This window comes from Pipra filicauda, unplaced genomic scaffold (assembly GCF_003945595.2).
Source record: "Pipra filicauda isolate LSUMZ 115617 unplaced genomic scaffold, ASM394559v2 scaffold387_size670060_pilon, whole genome shotgun sequence".
NCBI lineage: Eukaryota > Metazoa > Chordata > Aves > Passeriformes > Pipridae > Pipra > Pipra filicauda.
In genome coordinates this window covers 608,452-628,960 of record NW_024104517.1, presented here as the reverse complement: position 1 = coordinate 628,960, position 20,509 = coordinate 608,452, and the positions used below count along the sequence as shown (strand labels likewise).

The following is a 20,509-nucleotide window of genomic DNA, read 5'->3' as shown; positions in this document are numbered from 1 at the left end:
CGTGGTGTGGTTTAGTGTGTGTTGTTGAAGGTTGGAATTGATGATCTCAGTGTTCTGTGACCTTCACACATTATGATTATGTTTATATGTTAAGTTTTGTAAAATAAATCTTCCTGTTTTTTTAATAGCAAGTGTCTAATGTTATTGAGGTGGCTCAATCACTGTTGACGTCAGTGGTTTGTGTTTCTATGCATAGTTATTTTTTCCACCAAACTTTGCATCCACACATCAAAAAATAGTCAGGAAAACTAACTGTTTTCATTTAACATGGAATTTCTAAAAAAAAAAAATCATTTTATACAGAAAAATATTAAAGAAAATGGTAGATAAGTGTTTGATGATCATATATATCTCCGTATGCAAGTTTCAGAAAGATTTGTATGTGAATATGATTTTTCCCAAATTCTAATGGAAGGAAATGTTATGAAGTTAAGGTTTGAACAGGTATGGGTATTAACCTGCCAAAAAGACACATAAATTTAAATTTTGATTGTATTAAAAATAATTATTAAAAAAAAGAAAATTCCCCCCCCATTGTTTGGTTTGGTTTCCCTTCTTTTTCCTTTTCCCCCTGCATCAGCAAAATCCTGGTCCAGGCATGTCCTCTTTCTCACCTTGGGGTCTTTGTCTTCTATACCTCTTTCTAGCAGTGTACTAACAGTGTCCCCTGGTCATAGCTTACTAGTCTTTAACACCAGATCTTGAGTTAAATGTGCTTGTTGTTGAAGATATTTACAATTTTATGTAGGATTCCTTTAAAAAAAATAATGTCTGTGTGTAGCATTTAGTTTCTTCTTCGGTCATGCATTCAAGAGAGTTTCTTGGAGGTAAATTAAAAATTAGAAAAGGGGAATGTGTGGTATTTGTTAAGGAATTAAAGTTTGGAGTGTATAATAATTTAGACTGTATTTTTAAGTTTGTTCATTTGCTGGGGATGTGTTACAGACATCAGACATATGGAACAAAGCAGACTTATGGTCAAATAGTACAGTACACACAATCTGTAGCTTGTGAACTTATAGGAGCTTATTTGGAGGAGTTTGCAACTGTGCTGAGCAACTCTTCACAGCTCCCACTTAAAATAAACACTCTTTTTGAAGCCCAGAAGCAGGAGCAAATGACAGTCATTCAGCATATGCACAAGTAATTCATAGTGTCAAGTTCTTTTAAAGTCTTGATAAAGATTATTGACTTGAGATTCAAGATGCATTTGAAAGTCTTTCCAAAATTACTTATTTTTTTGGTTATGTGGGTGCTGATGAGGATTGAGCACCTACCTCCATTGTATTAGTGCTGTCAGAATATTGTTCTAATTAAAATACAGTTGATATAACCTCCAGATTTGTGCTACTTATTTATGTTTCTCCAGTGAAGAATACATTTTAATTAGAAATCTCATTTTTATAAAGAATTAGAAGACTGTCCTGTATTCTGTTGCTTATTTGGTTAATTTTATTCAAGAAAAGTATTGTTACCGTTTGGATGACTAGTAATACATTTTGTGGTAAACCCTCACTTTTGCTCTGTTTTCTGAATATTGTGTGTGTTTTGTAGGTTACACTGGAGAGCTGTGCCAGTCAGAGATTGATCATTGCATCCAGCAGCCATGCCAAAATGGAGGTTCCTGCTCATCCAACATCCATGGATTCACTTGTCAATGCCCAGAAGGTAAACAGCAAGCACCTGTTAAGTACCTCATACAAACTGGTGTTTTGTGGTGTGTGCTCAGTCTAAATTTTCAGTTATATTGATACATGTATTAAAATATTTTTTAAATTGTGCCTTAGCCCATAATTGTAAGCAGAAAAAAATATCCAGATGAGAAATGATTGTACAGTCAGCAATAGGATAGGAAGTGTGGCAGGGGCTGAGTGTTTCAGCGTATATGTGGTGCAGAAATGTTCTTTCATTCTACAATAGAAATCAGGCTCCAGCACTGCGAGAAAGGTGAATTTGAGGAGATCTAGGATGTGATCTTATTTTTATATTGCCCACTAAATGTGTGAGAAAAAGATGCCTCCCTTGTAGCATTTGCACATTTCTGCATATGGGCCAGCTGGCTAAAATGTGTGTAAGAGTAATAACTCAAAACTAAAGGAATTATTTCAATCCCCCAGTATTTTAATTCCTTCTCCTTCCAGTTTGGACATATTCCTTTCATTGAGTGTCACTGGTAAACTCTGTAAATATAACTGTGTGAAACAAGGACACCCCAATGCCGGTGTGTGCTTTTGTAACCTGAGCTGACTGCAATGACAGATGTCTAAACTGCATATTAAAAAATTATCATGAGTGGAAGCTTTCAATTATGAAGCCTTCTATTAGTTATTTATAATTAAGATTAGAGCTTTGAATTAATTATTTTTCTGTCCTTACTTGATCTGTGGATGTTGTTTTTGTTCTGCCAGCACCTTATGCTTGCTCTAGGGGTGCAAGTCTTTGATAACTTCTCCAGTAACATCTACTTGCTTAATAATGAAGATTATTTGTGATTTCTTTAGACTGATTCCTTGCTTTTCTCAAGTGTCATGCTTTAGCACTTAACAGCTGTGTTGAAACACACTGACATCTTGACAGCAGTGCAGATCTTATATTTGGTAGAATTTCGAAAATTGTTTCTGTTATAACTAGTAGCAGAATTCAGCAAGAAAAATATTAGGTGTTAGGCTTGGTGAATAATTTGCTTGCATTTTCTGTAGGAGATCTGTTCAAGAGCCTTTAAGGATGCTGTGCAGGAAATGATCTTTCCAGTGATAAATGTCAGGAAGAAAAGCTATTGGGATTTTTGGTTGCTTTAAATCAGCCCTATTTGTTTTTGTGTGTGGCATACTTCAGTTGCTTGCTGCTGCTGAGCTATGAGTGAATGTGCTGACCTTGTCTTGACTTCTCTCCTATCACCATTTGTGACACTGGCCGCGGGTTGGGGTTACTGGGGGGCTGAGATCCCTGGATGGCCACGTTCCCCACCCTGTGCCGTGGCTGTGCTGTGGGGCTGTGGCTGGGATGCGCTGCCCTGCTCCCAGCGCCTGCTAAATGGCATTTGTGCCTCAGTCACTGTGGGGGGCTGTGGCTGCTCTCCGGCTCAGGGAGCTCGTGCCAGGGGCAATTAGTCTGTCAGGGGAGTGGGGAGGCTGCCAGCTCCGCTTGGCCCGCCGGCCCTGGCACTGCTGGTGGCAATGCTGCTCCTGTAAATGCACCTGCTGGCTGTGCCAAGGGCCCCGTGCTGGGCCTCTGTGCTGTGGGGGAGACCTGGAGCACAGGGGAGGAAAACCTCCCACCCCCAGAACACTGATGGAGAGGTTACTTGATGTGCCAGTGCTTGATGTGCAGCATTTCCCACTGGTAGCAGCTTTTTTGCTGCAGAAGAACCAAGTCACTTGCGTTCCTTTTCTCTGTTTGCTCGTGTTTGGCTCTCTCTGTGTTAAGCTATTTGATTCCTCAACCTCGTCACCTGCTTTGCTCCTTGAATATTTATCTTCTGCTCCTTTCTTTTCCACTGATCCATATTTGTGATTGATGAGTTTCCAATTGTTTCTCTTGAGTGCTCTGCTTTAAGTAGGCTTATTTTGGCAATTATTGTACTATCTTAATGTTCAGGCTGCATGCTTTGCTCTTTTTCCTTCGGGGCACAGTGGTATCATTTTTTCAGTAGTCTGGTCTTTTTGTTTGTTGGTACTTCTGTTCTTATTATGTGTTACAAGCCTGTGCCCCTGTTCTGCCAGGAACTTTGAGATTTTCAATGGTTTCTGGACTTTCCTTAAAGACACAGTGTGATTTTTGACCCTTCCAGAGGAAAGAAAGAGCTGAAACAATTCCTTAACATCTTCAAAAAGTACCTCTCTGCTCCTAGGCTTTGTTGATAGGCAAATGTTTTTTCAGCCATCTTCCTGAAACTTCCTGTGTAGAGTTACCAGTTCTAGTCTCCCAGTATAATTTCCAAAACTTTTACCGAAATACACTTATAACTCCTGTTGAAATCAGGTTTTGTGCATTGATGTGCTTTATTTACCAATGTAGAGAAAGCCTCTGGAGGGGATAGAGTGTTTCAGGAATCACTTTCTGGACTCTCCAGGATTATTTCCCTTGGGAAGAATAGTTTTATGTGCTCAGTGTCTGATTCTTAGTTCCTTGGACATGAGAAAATCATTCTTAGGTTTGTGGGAACAAATGACATCTTGTTTGCATGGTGCTCTTCTTGTGTCAGCCTGCGATAACTCAACAGCAATCCCAAAGATTCTCCCTAATAATTGCAGTTGGTTCCAAGAGTGAATGCTTCCCATGAAGTCACACAGCTGTGCTTCCTACCCATGTCGTCACCACGAAGAGGGAAGTGTTGGTGCAGACACAGCCTGTCTGCAGGGCCTGGGTTATTGCTCTGGTGTGGCCTACTGGGCATATTAAGTAAAAAGGTGTTGCTTTTCCATTTTGTTCTGGGAGGTCTACTAATGCCAGTGAGCTCAAGAGTTCAGATATTTTGTGCAAGGACAGAGTTGATGTAGCAAAATATATTACCTACATTTACTACTGACTGTCCTTTGATCCTTCTTACTTCTTTTCAGGTGTTATCCTCTCACAGAGGCGTATTTTGAGAGCTTTTGTTTGGGTTTTGAAGAAAATTGGTAATTTTTGTAAATACAACAAAGGATAGTTAATTGAAAATTGCAGAAGCAGTAACCTGTATATTTGCTATTTTTAGCATGTCTTCAAATTTTCCATTAAAAACCCCCTACCAACGCCCTAGTTTTCTAATTGAAGGTCTCTTGCCCTGCTGCTCTTCTCCTGCTGTGCTTAATAGTAATTGCTTGTTGAGAAAAGGCTTTTCTTTATGTAGTGCTAATTCAGCACTCTGCAGAAAGGTGTATGTATGTGTAAGAACTACAGACTGGAGATATAATGTGGTTAGGCAGAAAAGGATAAGAAAATATGGAAAGTATCACAAAGGGAAAAGAAGAAGATGGCAGATAAAGGAATGAGATGGAAACAATGAGGAATGATCTCGAGATTGTGCATTTCTTTTACAAATGAGATCTGTGGTTCATGAAAGAAGGATGTGATAACTGACAGAAGGTGAGATCTGAGGTACTGAAAAAGCAGCTTATCTCAGATGTGAACAATTCGTGATTATTCTTTAGAAAATTTTGCTGCCTTAAGAGTCCTTTAGTAAAGAAAATCTCATTATGCTTGCAGATTTCGTTTTCTCTGGGATGCATTGTAAGTTTTAGGTTCAGAATATGCCAGAAAATAAACTGTTACCTGAAGTTGTTGAGTCACCTGTACTAAAGAGCAAATTGGATTTTACACTCAAATTTATAGAGAAGTAGCTTAAGGAATACTAAGGACCAAAGAATTTCTTTAAAATTTTGACACTAATTTGAAAAGTATATTTGGGATCTTGTGCTTACAATGGGGTGAGGATCTTTGATTGTCTTCTGAAAAGTTTCATGTTAATAAACATACATTTAGCAAATATTACATTCAAATGATCATGCAAAGGAATTTCTAGATATTCTAAAATCCTACACATAGTAAACATGTCAACCTGAATACGAATATTTGAAATTTGTGTTCAGAATGATTCCATAAATCCCCTGATTTTCTTCCCCTTCTTGTAATTTATAACATACTACTGTACTGACAACAGCATTAATAAATTTTATTTGAGTTGATTGGTGTACTGATTATCAATTTATAAGTTTGGTTGCTCCATTTTCTTTATGTCACTGAGAAGTTATGTGTATTTCCAAAGTACCCTGAAGTGGAATTAAATATATAAAAAAAATATTGGAAACGTAAAAAAACCCCTGCTTGGAATAAGCAAATGTCATTACATTGAATGAATAGCCAAATGTTATTAAATTGATAAACATGTTTCAACAATGTAGAAACTAGTTATCCTTGCTTATGTAGTTACCAAATTCATGGAAATCTTTGTTAAAAATGAAAAAAAACCTATATGGAAATTGCCTCATTTTGTGTGGGGGAAACGTGTTACTTCCACATACAAATTTTGTAAAATTAGACAGAATAAAAGACTTGGTAGTTGTGTATATATTTGTTTTATGTTTCTTAAATATTTGGAGAGCTTTTGTCAGTTGCACTGATAAGATAATATTAAAATACATTGGTAGTGGACTATGGTTTTGAACAAAACCAGAGAATGATGAGCAAAGTGCACATCAGTTATATTAAAAAAATAAACTTTTGTTTCTCTTCCATGCAAGTTTAATGTCCTGATAATGAGTAAAGATGAACTGCATCCAGTGTTATAGGAAGATATTCATCTTTGTTTAAAGTGGCATGAATTCAGCTGGCCAGCCACAGAAAATGGGCTTGGCTTCTTAGGCTGTTGCTACTTGCTGTATGTGGAGGTCACCTGCTCTGACAGAAGGGGCAGAAATATTTTCATTCAGGGCAATATATTTTTGAAAAATGATCCTCAGCAATAATTGATTTCAGAGACATCCTCTAGAAGAAGACAGAGAGAAAACAATGCTTGAGATTAAGAGTTTAACATACAGATTACTTGAAATTCACATTTCAGGATTGATTTTATTTTCCTGTTGACAGTTTGATTTGACTAGCTGCAGGTAACTACTGCTGGCAACACACTGAGCAAAAGTGTCCTGAAATATCTGCAGCTATTTCTGAAAATACTGGAAAGCAACAAATTTATGAATGCTCTTATTACAGATTCTGTGGTTTAAAAAAAAGTGTTTGACAGTGATAGAAGATGCTAAGCTGTGATTCATACGTGTTGATTTGCAATAGCATCTAGAAAATGCACATTGTCACCATGGATTGTAACTGACTGAGAGAACAGAAGTTATTTGCCTAGATTTAGAATAGTTTTAAGTTGCAAGGTGTTCACTTTTTTCTGTCCTTCATTGTTTATGTAAAAGCCTTTTCCTCTAGTACATCTTGCAGATGTGATTCCAACTTCTTTAGGTTTACATAGAATAAACCTATTTACTATCTGGATTCCAGGAAGGTGGGTCACACAGCTGATGCATATGGAAGATTTCCCAAGGTTATTGGTGATTAGAATGCTGAATTCTTCATATTACCACAAGAGTTTAATTTACCTGAAGAACATTTTGTTGTTAATTAAAATTTTTTATGGCTGTTTAGTTTCTGGTACTCTCTGCTAATCTAATGTTTTTACCTGGCACCTTCCCAAATTGCTCTTATTCTAAATAGACTTCTAGTTAGTGCTTGAATGGATTTAGCCTCTATTCATCTTCATCCATAAAGACTTAGCAAGGGTGATTTTCAATCAAAATCTTACAGCTACATTTTAATGACTTCGTGATCCATCTGATCGGTATCTTTTTTGTCTTTACAGAATTCTGGTGAAATATCATCAATTTCTATTTCCTCACAAGACAAATTTCTATAGGGAAAATAAATTGCCCGTATTTCTTTTACTCCTTATCCCTGTACTTCACAGTTAAAGGCTTTGTAATCCCAAGTGCTGGCAATTCATAGACTTAATTTTTCACGTTTTTCTAACGCTCGGAATTGGGTGTAACACAACATTCATACTAGTTAGTTTTTCTGCAATCTGTATAAAAGACAGGTCTACAGTGTCTTCAGAAAATGCTTAACTTCCTTGGCTTGCACATGGCTCTTTTGCTTTCAATAGTGAAGTAATTGGGGAGCTTTTCTGTCTCTGAAAACATTTTCTGATCTGCTTTCAATCACTGCCCTGGAGATCTGTTGCAATTTATAAAGCATATCACCTGACTCAATACTGTTATTCTTCTTGACAACGAGCCCAATGGCCTGACCCATGTAAGCACCAACATTGTATTCTGGTTTTTAGAATTATAAATATTTTCCACTATTGCCTTTCCGCTTTACCTTCTGCATTATTCCTTTTATATTTTGTATTCAGATCTCTCAAATTACCAGTAGTGATTGCATTTCAGTCATGTCCCTGTTACACCAACAATGACCTAGGTGCAGAGTTGGGTTGAAGAGCAGTTCAGGGGATAATTATCTGCAGGTAAACAATACCGATTTTTTTTCCTCCAGTATTTGATTCTGTTTTCAATCAATACACCTCTGAATTTTATTTTTAAAGTTATTCCTTGCATTATTTATTTTCAGCAGTTGTACTGGTATGGATTTAAATGTACATTCGGAAACGCCAAAATAATAATTTCCAGATTTGCTGCTTTGAGCATTTTCAGACATTTAACTCACACTAAAGATTTAAACTTCCAGAATCAACTAAACACATTTCACAGTGCAGTCAAAGATAGCACAAGGGCAACATGTTTTGGTGTATTTTAAACCTGCATATGTTCTTGAAGTGCTTTGTCACTTGAAACATTAGCCATCTGCCAGTAAGCTCCTCTTTGTGGGGAAGATTACTGCAAAGGTTGTAGTGAAGCAGCATTAATGTCTTTGGGTGACCTCAGATCTCCTTGATCCTTTTCAATCTGGTTTCAGAGTTAATATAGAGATTTCACTGGACTCATTGGCTGACCTCCTCTTGGTAATACTTAAAAGCTCTTGCAGGTTCTTTTAAATCTGACCAAGATTTTATGATAACAGGCTTTTTTTTTTTTTTAATTTGTCAGTGAAACAAATTAGATCCTGGAATTAGATCCTTGATCTCAGGGTTTCTGTTCTCCACAGTTTCTGATGCTTAGTTATTATTGACGGGAGGGACCTCTGAGACAGGATTCCAGTATCTGGGGATTTTTTCCCAGTATTTGTTTTTAAGCTCTGTCTGTTCAGCACTGGTGAGCAGGTGGTCCTCACAAAGCCCATGAAGCAATTAGAGCCATGGGATAGCAAAATCTTGCCTGGAGAGGGCAGAAGGGTCTTGCCTTGCGTGTTCTTCGCCTGTGCCCTGCCAGACTTGCTTTTCTTTCCTGATCTGTTGCTGAGTTATGTATGGCTAAACTGTTAAATTTCAATCTGTATGTTGTTTCTTTTCTTTCTTTCTTTCTTTTTTTTTTTTTTTTAAATTTCCTGGGTTTTTTTTGTTGTTGTTGTTTTGTTTGTTTTTGTTAATTAGGTTACTTTTTCCATGGTTTTCATTTCATAGCTCTGATGTGAGACTTATGGACATATGAGGGAAACATGACCTTTTAAGTCACTTGTCCAGGAGCTAATATTTGAAGATGCCCCTAAAATCCTGCTGCCAACAGTGGCCAAGTACATCCTAGTTTTGTCTGGAACTCACACAGGAGTTGTGGCCTTCCCATATTTTCTTAGTTACAATAATCTAAGTCTTGTTAATTGTGTGAGTAGATCCCTGTAGTATGCTCTGTGTGGGTTACTCCCCTTTGTTTAATATTCCATTGTAAGGTTAATAGCTGTTCTAGAGTGTAAGATAATCCAGGGAACTGTAAGCCTGAAAAATGATGGGTCTGTACAAATGGACCAATTACTCAGCAAAAAAAAATTAGAACTGAATGGAAAGGACAGTTTGATTTTTATTTGGAAAGGTACTATTCTGACTGGCTTTTGGGTGCAATAACCATGCACTGTGTTACTACATATATGATGTTTGTGTATGTATAGACACAAACTGTAGTTAATGTACTGCAATTTGTTCTTCCCTACATCTGATTTTAAAAAACCTCCCATGCAAGAATATCTTTTTCCTTATGTCTATTTTTTGTCTGGTGTTTCTTCAATAAATTATTGTGTCTCCTGCTAATGACAAGATTGTTCTTATAAAAGACATTTAAATTATTGATGCTTAAGTAAACCCACGTTCTGTTTAAGAGGTTGCTATAATTAATGTATATGTTAAGAGATATGAAAAAAGGTCAGTTTTGGCTTTTCTTTCTTCTCCAGGCTAGTCAGCTCCTGATCTTTAGAAAATCTCTTCTGCTTTTTCAGTCAGGTCCACTCAGAAGGCAGATAAGCACTATCAGTTTCAGCAAATATTTTTGCAATTCATTTCCTTAAACATATCATAGTATGATTTTACCTGAAGCATCTTTAGTGGACAAAATTAGAGTTTATTATCCAGGAAGTCTGTGTTTTCTTAATTTTCATAATTTTCACAGAATTTAAGCCATATCAATGACTTACTTCTAACATGCTTGAGTTATTAAAATTGTATGCATACCAAAATGCTTACTCATCAAAACCATTTATCTCTTTTAGGGTTTTTAGGAACCTCTTGTGAAGACAAAATAGACCCTTGTGCGTCATCTCCCTGCCAGAACAACGGGACCTGTTATGCAGACAGACTTGCCTTCTCCTGCAGTTGTAGTCCTGGCTTTACAGGACCTACATGTGCTCAGCTAATTGACTTCTGTGCCCTGAATCCATGTGCACATGGCATTTGTCGCAGTGTTGGAACCAGCTACAGATGCCTCTGTAACCCTGGTTTGTACAAGCAGTTACACACTTTGTAAACCTTCCACTATTTTTATATGTGGCTTCCATATATAGTTTTAAATTATTTACTTTTTTTTTTCTTTTTCAGTCTATAAAACACATTGAGCAGATGTTTTATCTGTTTAGAGTAATGATAGGAATCTACACATTACACATTCCATTTGGGAAATCAAAAATTGCAGAGTGAGCACTGAAAATACCCACTGAGATCCATATGGCTTGGGTAATCACTACAGCTGTATTACAAAACCGCAGTCTGCAGGATAAATCTTTTTAAGGTGAGGTATCTGTGCCACTGGAATTACAAAATCTGGTGCAGAGAATGGAAAATATGACACTGATCATCGGGGAAGGAGTAGAAAAAAACAAGGTGGTTGAACAAAGGTAGAGAAGGAAAAAAATTGGTTACTCTGAAGGGTTTAGTCTTGCCATCCATATTTCCATAAATTGTCTCTCTTCAGAAGTTCCAGTGGTGCTGCTGAGGTGGGTACAGCAAGGTGGCTCAGCTGGGAATTGTTTGACAACTCAGCTTGGCAGTGAATGGTGTCTGGGGATCATTTTGCACAGCTCTAGAGTTTTTTTAATTCACTGTGCCAATGTAACAGAGTATTAGGGTTCCCTTAGCTCCTTTATACATTTTAGAAATGATATTTAATAGCTGAAGTAGCAGTTAGAAATAATGATATCCTGTGCTACACGTCCACCTCCGCTTAAGGACTTGCAGAGTGAAACCCAGTAATCTTTGTTATAATTTGAATAATTTTGGCATATTTTTTTTAAGGCTGTTCCTATAAAGCTATACACTTGAAAACTGAAGAAATTAAAGGGGAAAACAAATTTTCAGTGTACAAATGATTAACAAAGGAGTGATACTGGATAGTTAGTAGGTCTATATATACATAACACTGTGACACACACGTTGTTCTGCAAAGTTCCTCTCAGAGAAATACCTTCTCTCTGCTTCTGTTCCATGTCATGTGGGAAACCAGTCACAATTCTCCATCTCTGCCTTCTCAGTTACAGGATGTGCAGGTATCCTGCCAATCTCATATTTGTGTGTATTTGTGAATATGGGGATTTTATAATGAAATCTACTAATGCAGCATTTTTAGAAGGTGTCAGAATTTAACTTCTGTTAAGAGCCATTCAAGGAGCCATCAAAAGTTTTTTTGGAGGTACTCAAAACTGAGAGGAAGCTAGTGGAAATTTGTAGTTGGATTTGACAGATTTATAGTGAAATTACATACGTTATAAAGGAGAAAAATATGAAAGTGAAATGCAGACCATACCACAGTAGTGTTATCTTATAATTAATTTGTTGACAGCACTTGTGAATTTATACATACAAGATTATAGGAATCTCATGTAAAAGCTTTAATCATTGAAACATATTAATATATTTAACCACGACATCAACAAGGAAAAAAGCAGTCTCTATTTTATGAACAGCATTTATTTTCAGGAAACATCCTCAATTCTTCTGCTTGCATGCTTGCAACTTTTCAGAAACCAGAGGGTAGGTAGATTTTTGTGGCAAGATAGGTCCAGGTGTTTAAGTGACCTCAAATGTTTTCAACTCAAATATTTCTGTGAATGGTGTGGGCAGTTTCCATCTCAAAAGAATGGCATTATGTAGTGCATAAATGTATTTCCTGACACGTGGTTTGTTTTATGTATTTTGCGAACCGAAGATGATAAATCTTTCATTACAAATATTCAGTCTTCCTTTTTTAAATGTTTAATTCCTTTGCTGTTTGTTTGCATAATACAGGAATCCTTAGAGAAAAGGACAAGGTATTGAGATGAAGGGCAATAAACCTAATCATATTTAAATAGAGCCAGCATATCCTGTCTTATCAAAAGTATAAACTAGAATTCATACCATATAACTGGTTCCATGTCTGGAAAAATATCATTTTGATTGAAGGTATTTGAAATTGCCAAGTGCTCTTTTTCTACATTCCTTTTTAGGAATGAGTATTTAATAGTTTAATATTTACTCCTTCATTTTGGATATTCTTCTCCTCAATCAGCCCCCCTGAAGGACTAAATAGCATAGGGAATGAACAGGGAAAAAACCTTGAAGTTAGGAAAAAAAAAATCCAGAAATACAGGAAAAAAGTGCTCAGCGGGTAGGACTGTGAGAGTTATTTGGTAGCATCAGTCTATTCCTTGTTTGGCTGGTGAGTATTTTGTTAACTTGTTTGGATTCATAACAGAAAACTGCTGTTTACTAGCTATGGAATGTTACAAGCCATTGGGGTGTGGCCAAAAAACATCCCAACACATGGTGGAAAAACAAACGAGTTGAGAAGCTGCCTAATGTTGAACAACAAGGAAAGCGATCAAAATGTATCAATATATCTTGATCTTTAAACAATTTTTAATATATGGCTGAAACCACAGATGACTGTAAAAACCAGACTGATGATGAACATTTTTAAGATTCCTGGTTCTGTGTACGGTCTAGGAAGTTCTGAAAAGAATTGTCAGGATTCAAATGCTTTAAATTGTAAAAATCAAAACACAGGAAGAGATGCTCTACCTGTATAAGTGCTGGGAAGATAAGTAAACAGAAACCTGAATTTCTGAAATAGTGTAAAAAAAAAATATTTCTTTTAAATGTCCTCAAAAGGGAGCCAATTTCTGTAGCACTGGGAGCTGTCCAGCACAAATGGCCCTTCCCCTGTCATCCATGGTAGGAAAAACTAGACATTTCTCTTTCTAAGTAAACCTGGGAAACTTTAATGTTCTTTAGCACGTTCTTTGCTTGTGGTTCAAACAATGAAAAGCTAATTAAATATTTTTGGACAAATAAAAACTTTTTTTCTTAACTTTTTCACCTAAACCTGATTAGAAGTTGATGGTTAGGTTTGTTCAAATTAATTCTGTGTGTCTCAGGACTTAGAAATAGTCCTAGACTTCCTGTGTTATGGGAACTCATTTAAATAATATTTGTGCATTTAAAAGTTAGCCAGATGAGAAACCATAGAGGTTGCATTCAGCTAATATTTAGTTGAACTCTTTTGTGTTGCTCCATCTTTGAAGTTTAAAAAAAAGATTTCTTCTTTTCCAAACATTTTATAGACTGCTGTAAACTTCACTTTCAAAACTAGCATCACGTGCTTCATGTAGAGGTGGAAACCTAAAGACCAAATTTTGTGAGCTTGTCATTAATCTATCAGTTGAAAAACTTGGGTATCTTATTTCAGAAGATCATTAAAAAACTGCACGTAAGTGGTAGCAAGATAGGAATGCACAGGATCATTTGTTTCCTTCTTTTATGCCTTTTCATTGTTATGAACATACTGTTACAGACTTTTTTAAAGTCATAGCAGTAGAATTTGAACCAATTATCTTCAGGGATTTTCCCCACGAGTTAAAGGGATAGTAGATAATTGGGAGTCTATTCTGTGTAGATCATCATTTAGGAGTCACACTTTCCTGGTAGTTTGCATAATTATTGTGTGTAAGGCAGATAAGAGCAATTAAATTTGAGGATTCCTAGGCTGCAATTACTAAAAAAAAACCCCTTAAAATAATGACTACAGATCATGGCCTACCACATTTTTGTTATCTCTATTGCAAAACAGTTCACTAGAGTGGATGAGTTGAGTCTCTGCTATATTAAGAAGCTGGATTCTATCTACAATTTTGCCTGAAGAGACTTTGACAGTTTCTGTCACATTACTTGTAAAGCGGATGAATGAAATTTGTGTGCAGTTTAATAGCATTATCAAGGGTTAATACTAAAAATATTGCCACACATCAGCAGGAAAGAAATGGTCTCTGCCTCCTGACCATGAGAGAACCAGAAAAACTTGCAGGCTCTCAGCACTGGTGTGCCAGCTTCTAGACCACTGGCTTCTTTGAACAGGAGTGTTTCAGACATGTCCCTTAATTCCTATACATTATTTTTTTAATATATATATATATATATAACTAAAAGTTTATTAACTGACATTTTTTAGAACTCTCTTCTATGTTGGTTATCTGGTACATCTGAAACCTATGGCTCTAAAAACTTTAGAACCTGCCACTTATATTTTTGTGTTCAGCTCTAGGGTGTCGTGTTCTTTTTCTTTCTTTTTCCCTTTGTTCTTTTTTTTTTTTTTAGGTATTTTACAGAGGATGTAATTTCCTGTTAGAGAAGCAAAGTGCTGCAAAGTTTTGCTTATGTGTGTGACCTGAATGCAATCCTTCCTTTATGCACTGTTTCTACTAGCAGGCACAGTGTCAGTTGGATTTTCATCTGTATTACTTCTGCCTCAAAAATTAAACAAGAGAGGACTTTTAAACAGTTCCAATTACCTCAAGGTCTTTGCAAGTCTCCTTGCTTGGTAGGCAGTTTGGTTTCCATGGTTTTTTGGGCCAGGGTACAGATATGAAGAATGATAAATAATAGTAGGTTTATTTGCATAGTTGCACAATTTGCAGAACATACACAATCAAGAATTTACTACTAATTATTTTTTGTGTGTTGGCTTTCATCGAGGGCATCATTATAAATAATCTCCATCGTCTACTAGCTTGTACAGGAAAGTTAATTTATATAACTTAACTTGGAGAGCAATCTAATACTTTTTAATGTCCCTATTTACTGAATGGGAGAAAGAAGTGTAAGTTATTTCAAAGTTGAACATACTGTTTCTTCAAATGTCTGCTGAGGGGCTCTGTGGAATTCCCAAGCCTATTCAACTATATCTACTTTGTGTTGTGTGTATGATTTTTCAATTGCACATGAAACCTTACCTTTAAATCTTCAATTATATGCTTCCACACCCCAGTTATAAATATTCATCATCTGACCCTTGACAAAAAAATACTCAGTGTTTGGACATTAGATTCATAGTTTGTGTCATGTGTTTTCATGCTTACCTCATGTTAAAGAACTAATTTGGATAAAAATTCTTGTCCTCATTAGTTGGATTTCTCATCTAGTACCTGTTTTGTGAGACCAGTGAGACCTCATTGTATCTGTTCGTAGAACATTTATTTAGTCCCTGGATCTCAAAGCAGTTTCCTCCCCTCTTAAACCTTTTATCTTAAACCTTTTAATTCTTTATACTCAATTAATTTAATACAGCTGCTGTGATAAATTTAAAATGCAAATATTTAATATAGTATTTTTAACTTTGACTGGTCCAAGGTGGAGAAATCTATCTAGAAGTTGCATAACAATATTGGAGCAAAGTTTTGCATTTGGGTTTCTTAAAGACATAGGGGTATAGATTTTGATACTGCAAAGCACATGTACAGACATTAAATACCTGCCCTCTACTTTATATATATATATATATATATATATATATATATATATATATATATACTGACATATATAGAACATTTGAAAAAAGAAAAGAGGAGTTTCAGAAAAAATTCTGCAAGGTGTGAAGAATGATGACAACTTCAGAAGTAGTACCATAGAGTATGTTTCCCTTGATTTTCTGCTCATGCAACTCTAATAGGTGGTTCTGGGAGCATTGGTTTGTCTTAGTGCCTTTGCAGAGGCCAGTGCAACATTTGTCTGCAGCAGTAGCAATTTTTTTTCTCTATCTTTTCCCTTCCCACATTTTGGAACTGGGGCAGGGTATGCAAGCTCCAGCAGAGGTGACTTTAGGTTAATTCCAGTTCCTGACTGTCTTTCCAACTGAGCTCTTTCTTGCTTCTGTTTCCTCATCTTTTTTCCACTTCTGCATTAAGACAACCTTCCATGCAATCTGGCCATGGCTAGTGAGCATGCCTTCCTACCTTCCTGCCATCTGGAGCAGTCTTCTCTCTTTCTCTTATTTAATTGTTACATAAGCTCAAACTTACACTGAACACATTTATCTCTTGACTATACAGCATGCTTCTTGACTATATAACCCTCTGTTAGTGAACAACCATATATGTGGACTGATGCTGTTCCCTGCAAAATAGAGCTCTCTCACATTGTACCCCATTAGGCCTTCCCATAAAGATGGGATTTTATGTTCTGCTTCCTTGATTTGGTGAAGTGTTAGGTGTGGGAATCACTGTTGAGGAGGTAGTGTCTAAAAAGGCTCAAAGGCTTTCAGCTTTGTTCTTTATTGATTTATAAAAGCAGAGTAAGCGTCTCTTTTTTTAACCTGGAAGTGCAGATATTCTCAAGAGGTTCCTCTGCTGTATCTTTTGCTGTCAACTGCTCTCAAAGCTTTTGACAAAGCCCATGGCTTCTCCTCATCATCCTGCATGACAGAGATTGCATGCTTCCTTTCCCATTTTCTCCTGCAGTTTTTAACAACCATGTGCAAAGACAGTGCAGTTCAGCATGTAGGGCTCTGAAGGCCATGCCAGGCAGCATCAGGAAAATAACCCAGCCTCTTCAAGGCAGCCTCCCTGTTGCTTAAGAAAGAGGAAGAAGAACTTGGGAATCGAGAGGAGGATGGCAACAGATCTGTTTCTGCCTTTGTAAAGACCAGTAGCAGAGGGACTGTCACATAGAGGGAAAAGAGGTAATGTAGGGACATCTTTATTTTAGTTCTTTTTCTAGGCTCCCTGTCCATTCCCCAGCCTCTGAAGAGAGCAAATCAGAGTGGGACCTTCATTGTTGAGTTCTGCTTGAGTTCATGAAGAGGATGTTATTGAAGGCTTTTCCGGTTTCAAGTGACCTGGAAAAAAGAAGTTGCCCTTTTTGAAGCTGCATTGCCTAACATATTTTTTTTCCCAGTTCAGGACACAGTAGCTAGAGAAGTGTTGTTAATGTAGGAATTGTTTCTTTCTTTCTGAATATGTCCACAGAAATGTTACACACCACAGAAGAGCTGTGTTTGGCATTGGCTGTGAATATAAAAGCTGCAGAATTGTAATGTTTTTAGAAAGAAAGGAAGCAACTCCACTAGAATTCTTTATTCTGAAGTTATTTAAGAAAAAATCCCCTGTTTCAATCTAAATTCTTTGAAGAAAAGAAATTTTTTATGTAGTCTTTTTGAAGATATATATCTGAATTCAGTATACTACATGATTTATATATCAGTATAATTTAAAAGCAGTAATACAACGAGAAATGCTCATTAAGAGTGATACGGTGCCTCTTAGCTCCATGAGGAGAAGCAAGCCTCTCCCTCGGGTGCCTGGTCCCACAGCAGAACTTTCTCCATCACAGCAGTTCCAGCAGAAGGAAGCTGCTGGCACCAGGGTGAGGACGATGAGGGTGAAATGGTGTGTGGGCGAGACCTGCCCTCTCGTGGAGAGAGAAAACATCTTTCCCTCGCTGTGTGCAGTGTCTGGCAGCGTGGGCTGCCTGCAGCCTGAGGAGGTGATACCATAATTCGTATTGATTTTGGAAACCAGGCAAGTATTCAGTCACAAATTCCCTTCGTTCCCTTTGAAAGGTGAGAAGTGGAAAACGTTTTTTCTGAAAATGTCGAATTACGTCGGTGTTGAACACTGGGAATTCCCATCTGTTTTTCTTTTAAGTTTGCTGATTTTGGTGGTTTGTATGTTGACAACAGATCTTACCACATAAGGGTATTTCATAGAACCATGAGCTAGATAAACTTCATCGTAGGCTAGTAAGAAAGCCCATAATGTTTAGCATAATTAATTCTGTATTGCCTGGCTAACAGCTTTGGAAAAAGTGGTTCTGAAATGTTTCTTAATAAGCTACTAGTCCACTTAACTATTTTGTATGAAAGAACAATTTTGTGCAGAATCAAATGGATGATACTGTATATAAAATCTTGAGTAGTACTAACGTATCTTCCTAAAATTTTGTTTTGAATTATCCATAATAGGGAGGGAGAGAGGAAATGCAAGTACTGCCTGGAGGTGGCATTTGTCCTATTTTGTGTGATTTTCTGAGAATTTTGGGGAAAATGTAGACCAGGAGAGCAAATATAGGTTGTCACTTACTAAAATGAGAATTTGCCCCTTTCCTTGGTTCCTCGTGAAAGATTCCCTCCTTTCATATCTCTGAGTTTTGCTACTAACTAGAGATTATCTGAAGAACTAAAATCACACTGCAGAATCTTACACTCACTTTATATTTTAGGCCTTTTTCCTGGCATCTTTATTCATGCCCTCTGTGTATTTATTCATTGTATGTTCACTCATCTCTTGCTTTTACAGCTATATGTAATGAGCAAATCAAGATTTTTAAAAGCGTATGAACACTGTTCCAGTGCAGAGTATTGTTTCATAGACTATAAGTACATATTCTTGGTATTATTATGTGATCATTAAGGTTGAGGGGAATATCAGAGTGTTCTTATGCACTGTTAACATACCATGACATATCTTCTCTGTATGACTGTTCTTCGTGAAACGGCTTTTAATATGAAGGCATATTTGAAACCACCTTTTGAAATGTGTAATACAAACCTTTAATAGAATGAAATTTCTAGAACATTGACAAAGCTGACATCATTTAAAACAAATAAAAAAATTCCCAGTCTATATTGTTTTCAGTATCAGGCAAATTTTATAAAATAATAGCCCAAGAGGAAAAAGGGTGTGCAGTAACCACCACATACAAAGTGTCTGACATTACTCTGTGGACAACAGTATTGGCTACAGTTTCAATCCTCACCTTTTCAATGGATGGTTTTTTTTTTAGTTTATTAAATACCTATAAATTTAGACATTATTTCCGCTATTGGAAAGCCCCTTACCTGAAGAAAGAAAAAAAAAAAAAAAAAAAAAAAAGGAAAAAAGAAAGAAAGAAAAGTAACAAGAAATAAGAGAGGAAACTTTTCCTTGCAAAAATAAAACCTGAATCTATGGAAGAAGAATTAAAAAAGCTTCTTGATATCAAAAATAGTAGTTTTCAAAATGACCTTCAAAATGACAAAGATGATTCTTCATATTTAATACCAAGAAACAAATACTATCAGGCAAACATATTTTAGCATTACAGTTAGTTTATTTCCTCTGTTACACTGCACTAATTAATGCTGTTACTTAATATGAGTAGGTGCTACTTTGACCTGATGCACTATGTCTGGAAAGTAGTTTCAACTTCTGTTGAAACTAATGATTGTATGGCACACTAAGTAGTGAAAAAAATACTGTTTCAAGTGGATTAACTCCTTTTTCTTACCTCATGATACAAATGACTCAGTGGCTGTTAACAGGTGTCTTTTCTCTGCCTCTGCTTTCTGTGTCTGCCTAATCAGGCTGTAATAACTGCCTATGGCTTGGGAACTCTGTAAAAATGGAAATACCTTAATGCTTCTACAGTGTTTTGACATTGTACAGCTTTGAAGTTAAAACATATTATCATTCTAACTACTGTTATACAATTATATCACCTCTTTGATGAAAAGTGGCTGTGATGCAAGGATCCGAGGGAGCTGGTTGATACATCAGTATTCCTGTATTCCTTTTTACGATCAGAGTGTGGGTATTCATGTTGCTTCTACTGGCTTCTGCCACCAGCTTCCACCCTTGCAGCCTCACTGTGGTTTGTCACAGGGGCTGGGGTTTCTCTCAGAACATTGTGTTTCCAATGTTTTTTGGGTAATTTTCACCCAGGGAGCAGATTCCTTTAAAATCAGCATCTTAACATGTATGTGTCTGTGCAGTATATTTAAATTAGCAAGCATCTGCCCGGAGCCTGTAGTTGCCTAATTGTAAATTTTTACTGGGAAGTGTTTCATGGCTTGTTTTATTTCCTCTTCATGGGATTTAGGTTACCATGGCCTTTACTGTGAAGAGGAATATAATGAATGCCTTTCTGCACCTTGCCAGAACGGAGCCACCTGCAGAGACCTCGCCAACCACTACGAGTGCGTGTGCCTGGCTGAGTATGAAGGTAGGATGGGTTTGCCTCTTGCCTTTTCAACTGTTCTCTGTATTTTTTTTATGATAAGTTCTGTTACAAACAGGTATATACGACATCCTTCACTGGGCAGAAATAAATCCTTCATGTAAAATTAATGGAAACAAATGACAGTATAGATCCTGATCCCATAGTCTTTATTCAAATGAATAGTTTAGATTTATCTCATCTGTGAGAATGCATGTCCTTGTCTGGGACAAATGGCTTCTCCCTGCTCTTAATAGGTGTAGCTTTTTTCTGCTGTTTTTAAGATATGTTAGAAAGTGATGAATTTTTAAAAGAAAACATAACTGTCAAATAGACTTTTTCATCAGTTATTTTTAGGGGCTTTCACATAGG

The 20,509-nt window shown here is 36.7% G+C and overlaps 1 protein-coding gene across 1 annotated transcript in view; it reads left to right on the top strand.

Annotated features, from left to right (window-relative positions):
- DNER (delta/notch like EGF repeat containing) overlaps positions 1-20,509 on the top strand; it is a 73,254-nt gene that overhangs the window by 36,400 nt on the left and 16,345 nt on the right. The window contains exons 7-9 of the mRNA XM_039384949.1: positions 1,555-1,668; positions 10,132-10,356; positions 20,021-20,143. Of these exons, the coding sequence (XP_039240883.1) occupies positions 1,555-1,668; positions 10,132-10,356; positions 20,021-20,143 (462 nt within the window). The remainder of the gene's footprint in view (positions 1-1,554; positions 1,669-10,131; positions 10,357-20,020; positions 20,144-20,509) is intronic.